Source organism: Semicossyphus pulcher, unplaced genomic scaffold (assembly GCF_022749685.1).
Source record: "Semicossyphus pulcher isolate SPU_LCO1_2020_fin unplaced genomic scaffold, fSemPul1.0.p SCAF_14, whole genome shotgun sequence".
Classification (NCBI taxonomy): Eukaryota; Metazoa; Chordata; class Actinopteri; order Labriformes; family Labridae; genus Semicossyphus; species Semicossyphus pulcher.
The window spans coordinates 21,945,408-21,958,761 of record NW_027211648.1 but is presented as its reverse complement, the minus strand read 5'-3'; the positions used below and the strand labels follow the sequence as shown (position 1 = coordinate 21,958,761).

General features: G+C 39.1%; 1 protein-coding gene across 1 annotated transcript; it reads right to left on the bottom strand.

The window, feature by feature from the left end:
• Positions 1–1,745: 1,745 nt before the first annotated feature.
• sdsl (serine dehydratase-like) lies at positions 1,746–11,268 on the bottom strand. The gene is made up of 9 exons (XM_069661989.1): positions 11,137–11,268; positions 5,631–5,785; positions 5,461–5,497; positions 5,227–5,366; positions 4,977–5,065; positions 4,605–4,838; positions 4,399–4,529; positions 4,226–4,312; positions 1,746–2,748 (listed from the first exon to the last, which is right to left on the bottom strand). Exons 2-9 carry the CDS (start codon positions 5,775–5,777, stop codon positions 2,645–2,647), a joined length of 969 nt encoding a protein of 322 aa, XP_069518090.1. The 5' UTR covers positions 5,778–5,785; positions 11,137–11,268; the 3' UTR covers positions 1,746–2,644.
• Between the last annotated feature and the right edge of the window lie 2,086 nt (positions 11,269–13,354).

Genomic DNA, 13,354 nt, shown 5'->3' with positions numbered 1-13,354 from the left:
AACATTTAGAGGAGGATGAACCAACAAATGAGTTGGTACAATACTTGGCTCAAAAAAGAAATAAAGCCAAAGGAAACCTTTCAAACATATATAAAATATTGCAGAAGCACACGATTGTAGAAAATAAGGTAAAGGAAAAATGGGAAAAAGAACTTGAAATTAATATCGCAGTAGATGATTGGAAGGACTCCTTATGTGGAAATCTTAAGATCTCACAATCCAAATACTGGAGGGAATTTGCCTGGAAAGTGAGCATGAGGTACTTTATTACACCCTGTCAATACGGTAAATATAACGCCCAAGAAGGGTCAAGTTGCTGGAGGCGATGTGGAGAACAAAAAGCAAATTATTCACATACGTTTTTTAAGTGTCCAGCATTGTTACCATTCTGGAAAGAGGTGGAGAAAGCGTTAATGGAAGTCTTTGAGTTAAATGAACATCTGAAACCAGAAAATTATTTAGGAATTAATTTACCAAGAACAATAAAAACTGCTGACATGCATCTCTTTAACATACTGCATGTGACAGTCTTGAAGCAGGTGACAAGGACATGGAAACAACAACATCCACCCAAATTAAAATTTTGGTTAACAACACTAGAACAACTTTTGGATGCCGAAAAATTAACGTACACAATTAGAGATGACATACAAAAATTAAATAAGATGTATCCTAAAGATAGACTTGGTAGACTGTCTAATTATATAAATTTAAACCAAGATCTGCAATGAATAGGCACTAACTCACCCACCACCCCCCAACACTCCTTATTCTTCCTTTTTATTTATTTATTTTAAATTTATGTAATTTTTTTAAACATTTTTTTTGTTGTTCTATATTTCTTTCTTTATTCTTTTTCCCCCCTTTTCTTCCCCATTCATATATTACTTAAATTTAATATAAAAACTGCAATGTACTAAAGAAACAGCTGTCCGGAATGATGAAACTGTAATTATTGCAATAAAGTATAAAAAAATGCCACATTCCAAGGTGGTCTTGGACGCATTTGTCCAAATACATCTGGCAGCATGTACGTGAATGTGTCCTGGGTCACTTTATGGACTGCCCACTCTCCCTGGATCCATGTGATTATTGGTGTTGATATGGGGAGCCCACTCGCCTGTCACTCCTAGCATATGAAGACGTAGTTGATGCAGTAGAGCACAGAAATATAGAAAGTCCTGTCTGTATGTAATCAGTAAGGAGACTGCTTTTAATTTTTTAATCTTGGGTTCGTGTATAGGGGAGCTGTGCGGGAGACTTTTTATAATGTGGATCTGTGTTAATTATTCGTATCTTCTTCAATTTTTAAAGAAATTCCAGTCTGCTCTTGAGTTCATATATTTCACTGATAAACCACAGAGCTCTAGAGGAGCAGCAGGCTTCATGTTCAAACAATGCTGAAATGTCATGTCATCACTTCAGTCCACTCACCCATTGCCTCCCTCTGTGCTTGTGCACGAGTGCAGCTGTCTCCCTCTGCTGCAAGTCTGCATAACAGTTTTTTTGTTATATGATGTTTTTAAAAGTATTATGAAGGAGGAGGAGACTCTGCGTTCACTTGCATACTGAGCGGGAAAAAAGTGAGATCTGATCACAAGTGGTCACTGAAGACGAATTTGAGAGGCTCTCTAATGTGAGCTGTCGTGCTTGGAGCTGTCTACTTATGATCGGATCACCCAGGACACATGATAATATTAGGTCTAAACACCCCTAAGCTGTATGTCAATCTGGAAACTCACCTGGAGCAGCTGGAGGACATTAGAAGGGAAACCAGAAAATATATATCTTCATAAAATATCATTCGCTTTATAATAAAGGTACAAGGTTTTGTGCAAGTTAAGATGTTGTATTTTTGTACTGTAATCAGTGGGGCCCAGTTACATCCGTCATTTCATAAACCTAATTCTTACTTTATTTGCTGCATGATAAACAATCTTCAGTGTCGATCAACCAATAGGACAAAGGTTTGGAGAGACCTGGACGCAGACAAAAGTCAGACCTGTGAAAAGCACGTTGAAGAGATATCTCTGACAAGAAATCGCATGATCTCCACAATTGGTCTTTGTGTTAATCATCTATGATTATCCACCTGTGCATAGTCCAGAGAACATCCAGTAGGATCAGCCAGGTAAATAGGGCTAAGAACACTCTCATCTGTACAGACTAGAGACTACTATGCTACATACTATGTGAACAAATGTATAAAGAAAAAAACAGAAATAAATTAAAGCTGCCAGCAGTGATAAATGGGTTCGAACGCCTTTGTGCAAGTAGGGGTTCAGAGGTTAAGAGTGTGCTTCAGCCACAGGGTGTGTTGCTGCCCATGCCATTATAGGACACCTTTGGACATTGCGTGAAAAATGTCCACTGTGTTCCGGTGTCCAATATGTGTCTCTAGAGAAGAGGCAGTAATAATGCATGATCATGAACTGATTATTTATAATTGAATTCATTAATATGGATTTTCAAAGGAAACGCATAGCATTTTTATAATTCACGCAACTACAATATTTAACTCTGAATTCCTCAATAAACAGCATTGCATGATCATTGCAACCAGGAACTCAACATTGGCCAGTTACAGAGAATACATTTTTTTTGCTAAGCACTCATGCACATATATTTGCACAAATGCAGTAGTTTAAGTCTGCAGTTTGTGTTTGAGGTTGGTCAGTTGTTTCATGTCGACACTGCTGCCACCGCACACGATCACCAGCAGGGGGCCCAAGGGAGTTGGCAGCCGACCTTAAAAGGAAAGTGCAACAGAACTTAAAATCTCCAGAATTGTATGCTCATTAGAAGAGTAACTATAGCTTAGGTTCATTAATAATTGTTTTTAAAAAAAAAAAAATTAAGGGAACACTTAATCGTCACAGTATAACACCAAGTCAGTTAAACTTCAGGGATATCAATCTGTCCATTAAGGAAGCACAAGTGATTGTGAATCAATTTCCCCTGCTGTGGTGCAAATTAAATAGACAACAGGTGCAATGGAGAGGCAAAAGCAAGACAACCCCCAAAAAGGGAATGGGTTTGCATGTGGTGGCCACAGACAGTTGCTCTTTCCTGATACTTCCTGACTGATTCTTCTTGAGTTTTGTGTTCTGCTAGTGTCCTTGTCATTACTGATAGCATGAGGCGGTACCTGCAGCCCAATCAGGTTGCACAGGTAGTCCAGCTCCTCCAGGATGGCACAACCATACGTGCGGTCGCAAGGCGGTTTGCTGTTTCTTCCAGCACAGTCTCAAGAGCATGGAGGAGGTACCAGGAGACCAGTTGTTACACGAGGAGAGCTGGACAGGGCCGTAGAAAGGCTTCAACCCAGCTGACCAAACTGTCAGAAACAGACTCCATGAGGGTGGCATGAGGACCCGACATCCTCTAATAGGACCTGCGCTCACAGCCCAGCACCGTGCAGCTCGATTAGCCTTCGCCAGAGAACACCAGAATTGGCAGGTCCGCCATTGGCAGCCCCGTTCTATTCACAGATGAGAGCAGGTTCACACTGAGCACATGTGACAGACGTGAAAGAGTCTGGAGATGCCGTGGTGAACGTAATGCTGCCTGTAACATCATCCAGCATGACCGTTTTGGCGATAGGTCAGTGATGGTGCCCTGACGGCTGTTAGGTACCGGGATGAAATCCTCCAAGCAATTGTTAGACCTTATGGTGGTGCAGTGGGCCCTGGGTTCCTCCTGGAGCAGGACAATGCCCGGCCTCATGTGGCCAGAGTGTGTAGGCAGTTCCTGGATGACGAAGGCATTGATGACATTGACTGGCCCTCTCGTTCCCCTGACCTAAATCCCCCAGGACACCATCTGCTGACTCATCAGGAGCATGCCCGGATGTTGTCGGGAGTGCATGCAAGCTCGCGGGGGCCATACACACTACTGAGTCACATCATGAGTTGCCATGATGACATTCATGCAAGTTGGATCAGCCTGTGATTTCATTTTTTTACTTAGATTTTGGGTGTAATTTTGAATCCAACCTTCAATGGGCTGATGATTTTGGTTTCCACTGACCGTTGTTACATAATTTTATTCTCAACAAATTATACAATGTACATCAGTAAAGATTTTCCACTTGAATTACACGTTCATCAAGATCTGATGTTTGATTAAAGTGTTAATTTTTTTTAGCAGTGTATTTTCATGAACAGGTGCTTTTGTATGACAGATGCTGTTTTGAGGTGACCTAACCCTAAAGCTCTGTAGTTACCTTCACCCTGAAGTCGTTGTATAAGTCCACTGTAGACTGCTGCCAGTGCAGCTCCGCATGCCATTTCCACCAACACACGCTCCTCATCTACAACATGAGACACACTGACATTAAGTAAAACAACTCAAAGTAAGGTTTATAGATGCTTGTTTTGTCATTTTAAAATCACTAACCCAGGAATGTTTCGACAGCCTGAAGAGCCTGCTGGTCAGTAACAAGCTCAGAAATTATTGTAAAGTCACTGCATTGGCTGTATTCAAATGCTTTCTTGCAAACAGTTCTTGCTCCAAGACATTTGGCTTCACTGTGGAAAGACAGATAAGGTTGAAGTGGTTGATTAGCCACTGCAGAGAACATCTAAACTCTGATAACCACTAACCTGGTGATGTCGTCCAGGGTTACCAACCTCCCTGCCTTAACCGCAGCATTGAAACAGTCAGCCCCTACTGTTTCCATGGCAATGATTGGTACTTCTGTCCAGCCTACATCCTTCAGGCCCTGGATTACTCCACAGAGAAGGCCCCCTCCACCCACACAAACCAGCACAGCTCCAGGCTTCACACTAAAACCAAGAGAGGCAGCAACCTCTGTGATCACACTGGCGTGACCCTGCCTAGGTTTGTGTTGTAAGGAGGGAGACACAGTAAGAGGTTATATGCAAACAATTTAATATTGCAGGTCAGCAGTTTTGTTATACATTTATATCACATTGCAGAAAACTGAAAACTTCAACAGTGATGAATGTTTCTACCATAGTAGAGGGTGATCAAATGGAGGAACATAAGTGAGTCCTTCCATTTCAGCCAGTCGGAGAGCCTCAGCATTGGCATCATCCCAAACCTAAAAAGAAGCTGATTTTACTGAACTTTCTCTTCTAAATCTCCTTTTTTTTTCAATCTAAGCACTGAAAATAGTTATAGATTTGTGGTTTAATCAATCATGATCAGGTCAAAACGGATGTCCAAAAGAGACCACATACTTATATTTTATAAATACTTTACTTTGCCAGTAATCTTGACTTGAGCACCCTGATCCTGGAGTTTCTGAACAATCAGCTGGGGAGAAGAGGAAGGAACCACGATGGTAGCTGGTACACCCATTTTCCGGGCTACGTAGGCTGCAGCCATACCTGCATTACCACCTAAAAAGACCATATATATTGTGTAATATGATAGTCACCATTTGATTCTGGACTGTTAATATGAACCCAAAAAAAGTACTAAGAAGATTAACACCTGAAGAGCAGACAACTCCTTTGAACTGTCTGGTTAGCTGAAAAGTAAAGCAATAACAGAAAAAGGGCAAGTTAGTGTCTTTTGTAAACTCCGTAATCAACAACACAGTCAATCAACACTGTCCTTAAAAAAGCTTTTTCAAGGACCATTACAGGACTAAGGATTTCTACCTGCTGGCAGAGGTGTCCAATACCACGGATTTTGAAGGAGCCAGAAGGCTGTGAATTCTCCATCTTTAAGTACACAGTGGTTCCCACACGTTTTGACATGCTGACACTTTCCACCAGTGGTGTGTTCAGGTGAAATTGCTTCGCCATGGTGCACCCTATTTCAATAAAATAGAAAACAACTTGTTAGATGAGTAAAAGCTTAGCATTATGACAATCAAGCAGAGTCAACCCTAGCTGTTTGGGTACCCTTGGTGAGATACGGATGTTTTGAGATTATCAACTATGGTACAATTATGACCAATCTTGGTCTCCTGGTTGCACTGGCAGCTGTTCAGAAAGTTTCTGGTACTGCAGCTCTTTTGATGGCCTTATGTGGGTGCAGTATTAATTTCTTAACCATTCTCATCCTCTTGCCGGTTTGGTATGTGTTGCCAGGTACCTCAGCATACCACAGACAATGAATAACAAATAATGAATAGACAATGAATCGCTTGTCAGTTTACATGCCGTCATTCGATGCTTTAAGAGAGATCAAGCAGCTAATTGACAGTGAATGCGAGCAGAGCACAGGAAAAGGTTGGCAGTGAACTTGTCAATCTGGCAGTTGGCTGATAGGGGCTTTTAGCCTTAAGCAACCGCTAATGACCTGCTACCGCTGATTGAACAGATGCCATTCACTGACGAGGACTGTGATAAGCAGTTCTCTATCTACTCTTTCTTCCATTGATAGTGAGGACTTTTTCCATAACTAGGTAGTAGTGATTCAAAATTGACAAATTATTACCAAGCACCAATTTCTTCTTATTTATTTATTAACTTAGCCAACTAAGTTTGTTTTGAGTTTTGATCAAGCTTATAGTTATAGGGCTGGCTCAGGCTTGGACCAGCCCATAGTTATGCTGCTATAGTGGGGGATCTGATGTTGGATGTTGACGTTCATGTTGGGTCTCTCTCTAAATAACATAACTGTTACTAACAAAATTTGATCAATTGATTTTTGGTTGACTACAGGAATACAGGGATCATTTTTGAGTTTTTAATTTTGAAATTTTAACAGGTTGAACAGCATGCCTTGAAAGATGCAGTAACGCTGCTAGAGGCACGTCCTGCATCTGTGAAGCAATTCAAATCTGAGACGCAACCATCTCAGATATATCAGAGCGCACTCGAACTATGCTCCTTCGCATTTGTATTTGAATTTGAATATTCGCCTTTCACATATAAGTTGGAATTCCCTGTACATTTTAAGAACTTGAAGATGCTGTATTAGTAGTTTAGTAGTAGTAGTAGTTTCATCCTCACATAACGACTAATTATCCCTTGTTGAAAACTGTTTCACAGGACCTCGAGGACACCAAAGCAGATCCCGAAAATAATCATAAATGGCCACAAATGGGTGCTAGACATTCTGGTCAAAGGTGCCCTCACCTTTGCTAATGCAATGAAACTCCTGAGGAGTGGGAAATGGGCCACTGCTTAATGAAAATTGAGATTATTAATTCCATCCACGCAATACAATTTCAAACATACAATAATACAATTTGTGATGTGGATGAATGGAATTCCACACAATAAATAATGTCTGTGTTGTATTTGTAAATCCAGGGGTTGTAGGATAATTCTGAGAACATTGCCCCCCTTACATAAAGTTAAAACAGTTAGTGGTTTAGGTGGTTTACATCGAATATAATAGTAATTAACATGTGTCAAATCAGATTTGGCACTGGAGTCCTGGTCATCTGAATTTTACTACAAACATGCAACAGAATTTGTGAAGGTTTAGATACTACAGCCGAATCCTTTTTAGGAGTAATCGTCACTGGTTTAACCCTAAATATTTGCTATTCACAATGTGTGAATGCTTACACGTTTCTCTTCATGCATAGCTCAGGCATGCATTGTTTCCTTGTCTTATATTCGCCACCTGGAAGACAGTTATAACAACTTGTATGGAAATGACCAGGAGGATAAAGTCCATTGTTTAATGGACTTTAATAAAAGTGATCTATGCATTCATACAGGGAAGGTCATTTTTCTTAGGTAATATTGATCAAAAACATCATACATAGGAAAGTACCAGGGTACAAATTAATGTATTTACAATACGTAACAGAGGGCCCTGACAGGTTCTCTTTTAAGACTTGAAGAAAAGATTCACGGTCATCACTTATTACCTCTATCACAACTTCCTGGTAACACCCTGGCTTACTGTGGACAAGCAGTGAAATATATTCCCCCAAACTGAGTATTGGGCACAGAATAATATTAAAGTATTTTTCTCCTCCCCCAGAGGGTCAAATTGTTGTCAAACAGTTGCTGCCAGATGACACCCATATCAGACTTGATCCCCTCTCTTGATGATATTGCTCAGCAGCCTCTGTTGGTGCCCTTTGTGTCTGTGTATCTGGCTGGTAAATGCCCGAACTGTGGTCCCTGACACGGCAGAGCCCCATTCCCAGGACATCAGACATAGTGTGGGTTGCGCACTGAAGTGCCTAATATCGGTACTGAACAAGTGATGAGTTGTGGATCCACAAGGTGAGGCACTTGCCGTGCAGTGGGCAGGACCTCACAGTGAACTCTTGTTGGGAAACATAATAGCTTGGCCTGACGGTCTCGAAATGCAGGTTAATATGAGGACACAGAACCAAGTTGGGAGTGTGGTAATGTTTTGCTGCCTTGCATTCAAAGAATAAAATTCGATATAAGATGAACAGAGCTTTAAGTTAAATTTTACTTTTACAACTTTTACATGTATTATTATTTAAAACTCCTACAATGGTATAACCTTCATGGTGAGAGATGACAACCTCTGCTGGTGACTGTAGAGATAAGATAATATTTAAAAGGGGTTCCGTTTCCTGTATTCTATTTATCTGCTGCAACATAACGCCCCAGACTGGAGGGCTGCAATGCATAAGACAACAATGAGGAAACAGAACCAAGTTGAGAGGATGACATTAAAAGGACAAAAAACAAACATACAAAAAAATACAAAAAAGGAATATAACTACTTCACTTGACCCTATGTGATATAGAGATTGATAATGTGGTCCAAGTGTGTTTCCAAGAAAATAGATTTTGTTTTTGTATTTCATAACCACATTAAAATGTTATTTGGAGCTAAGATGCTTATCATATAACAAAATGTTTTGCAGACTTGCAAAAGAAAAAATGGGATGGATTCTTTGAGTAAAAAAAAAAAAGACGGATGAATATGGATTTAAGTTAAATTATAATTTCAAAACTATTATCACTATCATTATTGGTAGAAAAAGTATTAATTTTAGTAGTTGAGGTGGTCACTTATATTTGGAAAGGGAATAATATGTCTGTCTGTCATAACAAAACTTTTTGATCTGCTGGGCTTTTATTTTGAAATATATTATTTCAGGTTCGGGTAGTTAAAGGTATAGTTAGACAAGGAGGGTAAAAGAGGTGAGCCCTGTAGCTTCAGGCTGCCAGAAAGTGGTATACTGTGGGACCCGGTGTTGTGTTGCCTGGTATGCCTAACCAGCGTTTACAACTGCAGTCTGCCTCTGTCACCAGATTCTTCACACATTCACAACAAAATTCTGGCGATTTTCATGTCGCATCTCATATAAAATGCGGTGAAAATCATTGGATAAGTGAGCACTTCACCAAATGTAAAAAAATTTGGTATGAAAACGACTATTAGACTGAGCTTATGTAAGGAAATACTCGATCATATTATCATTTTTATCCTGTAAAACGGCTGTATTAACCACTTCATTGCAGCCCTTCATTACTACACTACGCATTAGCCTACGACAAATCATTTTTGAACAGTGACAATCTAACTCATTTAACATGTTTTAATAACACAATAGTATAATGTTTATGACACCTCTGCTCACAAGATGGGAACTTTCATCATTTATGATGAAGGCAGACATGAGAGAACACCCAGCAAGCAATTTTGTGGCTAATAAAAGGCTAATAGCCATTAATACGTAGACCTAAAACACGACAAAAGTTGGGCTGTAAGTGAAAATTCAGTAGACATCTATTTGAAGACTTTGATTAAACGTTTGTGTTTGGACCAGATTTCACCTTTGATTTACGGCAATTTTCAAGTCTCATAGCGGCTAAAATAATTATATAAGTGAGAGGTGCATTACACTAACCAAAAATTATTTTTTTGCAAAAAAGAATCAACCTTGACTCGCAAGCCGAACTCTTGTCCCCGTAGGCTATCAATCTTTAAAGTCATAGGAATGTCTGTTAGGTATTTATGAACTACCTCAGCATCTAGGGGTCGTTCAGCCTTCACAGTCACAGCAAGTGCATGGGCATGCCGGTCTCCTTTTTTTCTTCTGTGGAAAATGTTCAAAACTGCTCTCTTTACGATGTCTCTGAATCTTCTTTTTCACATCACACAGCCCATAAAACGCTGTATTTATGATTTTGTATGATGATTGAATGATTTTTTTTAAAAATGCCGCTACGGTCTAATGAACTAATTAACAAAATGATTAAACAGAAATGTGTTTCTGACACGTTGAATTCGTAACCGTATTTTAGCCGGTTGAAAAAAGGTTGAAATTAGGTCTTAGATGTTCAGAATTGATTTCACCCTGTTGTATGTGTTGAAATGTTGAAATCCTTGTTGGTGCTCACTGGGTATTAGATACCAAAGCATCTGTGCTATTTCTCCTGATTTCTACGCTTCACGTAGCCTGTCTAATTCAAAACTAAATCATGGCTATACATAAACCATGACAAAAAAATGAAACTAAAAACCTTGTAATCACTAATGACTTTGCTTACATGATTGGATATCATACATCTTGCAAGCTGTGTGAGCAAAAACTAACTTTAATCTATTTTATAAAAATTTGGGCTACACATAGCTATACTAAATCAGGGCTATATCAAGTGCAGATCACCGAGCACCAATTGTTGATCAGAAAAGTCATAATATAGCTGTTTGCCTGACTGGCTATTGGATTTGGGAACTTAATAGCGTTAATACGGAAGCGTACAGCTGTCACACCGATATAAATAAAAAAGATTAGTATCATGTTATAATTAGATTTATGTTATAACAAGATATGTTCATGTTATAACGTGAAACGTTTAACGTTATAACATAATCATTTATTGTTATAACATGAAACTTATCACGGTTTATTGTGATAAATTATATTTTTATAACATTAAACTTATCACGTTATACCGTGATATATTATATTGTTATAACATTAAACTGATGTTTGAGTGAGGAAACGTGTGGACAGACAAATTAAACTTAAAAAACATCATATAACACAAACGGGTGATCACGGACTGAAGTGATGACGGGATATACAACTTAGTTTGATCGTGAAGCATGATTATCCTCTACAGCTCTGCGTGAAACTCAGTAAACACAGAAGACAGGAGTATCTGTCAACAGTGACAGACAGACAGAAAGATCAGCGATTTTCGTTTAGGGTTATCTGACACCAAAAGCTATTATACTTTAGTATCCCGACCGAAATACCTGTATCTTTGGTATGGATCTGATGAAGCAGTTTACAAATTCCTTATTGCGACTTCAATCCTTGTTACTTCCGCCTTTGGTTCCGCACAACAAAACCGAACCGGAGTGGCATTTAGTTCAAGGGTGATCTAATGCCGGCCGGGCCTTTCTCACTTCTCAAACCACTCCCGACAAACTCCACTCCACGGTGGAGGAGGAACTGACGTAAAGCCTAGGGAGTGACTGGCCAGGTAAAAATGACGGCAGGTGGCTCGGCATGCAAATGTGAGGGAGATACGGAAACGAATAACTAACAATAATGAAATTGTTACAGATAGAAGTTTATAACAGTTCCCCCCCAGTTGCCTTGGATATTAAAGTGCAAGGCTTGGTGCTGCTGGACTACCAGACTGTGCAGCTGTTCTGCACTGCTGAGCCTTCCTGACCAGGAATAAAGTGTTTAGGCTCTCTGTGGTGATGGAATAAAATGCTAAGCTGAAGTCAACAGCATCCCGACATAGATATGAGGGTGGGTGAGAGCTGTGTGAAGCGCCAGTGAGATTGCATCTTTTTTGGACCTATTTGGCCCTAAGTGAGAGATCAGAGGGGATGCTGACCATGATGTGGTAGTACAGCACCAGTCTCTCGAAACACTTCATGATTTCAGGTGGGGGGACTGTAGCCTGTTGTAGTGAGTGGTTAAAAATATCTGTGAACAATTCAGCAAGCTGGTTAAGTGCTCTGATGGAAATAAGATATGTTGACTTTTTCATTTTTTTTTGAGAGCAATGATGTAGAATGTATTTTTAGACAGAAAAAGTTAAAGTCCTATGTTAAGTTATTTGTATTGTCACAAAATAACATGATTGGTCAAGATCAGTGCTTGCAGCATTATTGCATTGTTAAAGCAATCAACAAATGATAGGTTAAAAACACAGCAAACACAAAACCAGACTTATTACGCTTAGTTCTGATTAGATGCAAGCTTATTAACCAAATCCTAATGGCAAATAATACATTGTACTTTTGACCGATGTTACATTTATCATGATTTGGACAATAAGCACAAGAAACCAGGGGGATATTCTACAAAGTAGTATAATAAAGATAACTATGAAAAATGACTTTTATAGGCTAAAGGTTAATACACAGAGCAGAAAATATATTATCAGAACACGAGAGGCTAATGCTGGACTCAATAACCACTTATGTAACTTAATGGTCTATCTGACTGCATATAGTAGAGTGTTAGTAGTAGTATAGAAACGTCAACTTAATTTTCAAAACCAACACTTTCTTTTGATAATTCACCCAAGCCTTGTGAACACATGTCATCTCTGGCAAGGGCTTAATACAGTGACAATGCTGACGTTGTAACAAGATTTAAGGTCTTCTCCCTGTTAAATGTGTTTGACCAGCATCACATCTCCTCAATGTGCAAACTAAAAAGGGGTGGTTTGGGGACATATTTGTTTCATAACAAATATGAAATGACAATCAATGCAATCATCCTGCATGCTATGTTTTTGATACCATTTTTAAATAAGTAATAATGATAACTGTATAGTGTAACAAACACTGAATGTTGACAATGTAATGACTTTTTGGTTCTCTTCCTACGCATTTTCAGTGTGTTGCTACACAGGTCCGCAGCCAACAGGATTCTGTGTTTAATATGTTACCCTCAAAGGGATTGTTACCGGCCAAAATTTCAGAAATACTGAACAAAGACAACACAGAAAAAATAATATAAAATAAATACTTGCAGTATCTGTATCAATATATCTCAGAAAAAGAATAAATTGTGATGTTAATTTTGTTCAATATTGTGCAGCCCTTATATTGAGTTTGTCAATATACCGTTTTATCTCTGGTAGAATCCTTTGACATATTGAAGTGTTGCTTTTTTTCCGCAATTTATTTTATGATGCTATCTGGCTTACGAGGGCTAATCACCTGTTTAGAGTACCATTTGGGTATATGTTTTAGAAGCCATGGGGTGAGGGTTTTTGACACTGTATATTAACTTGAACATTTTGACTGAAAGGCAGAGAACTTCTGTGCTTCTCTCCATGCAGCATGTAAAATGTAAGTAAAGAGACTTGATTCATTACATTGGTTTGTCAGTTCTTCAGCAAATTATCTTCAAGAGGAGAATTTCCCTCACATCCATTGGGCATTAGATTGTATTTATATTGAGGTTCATTCATGACTTTTAGATTTTAAGAAGTAGTGTGTT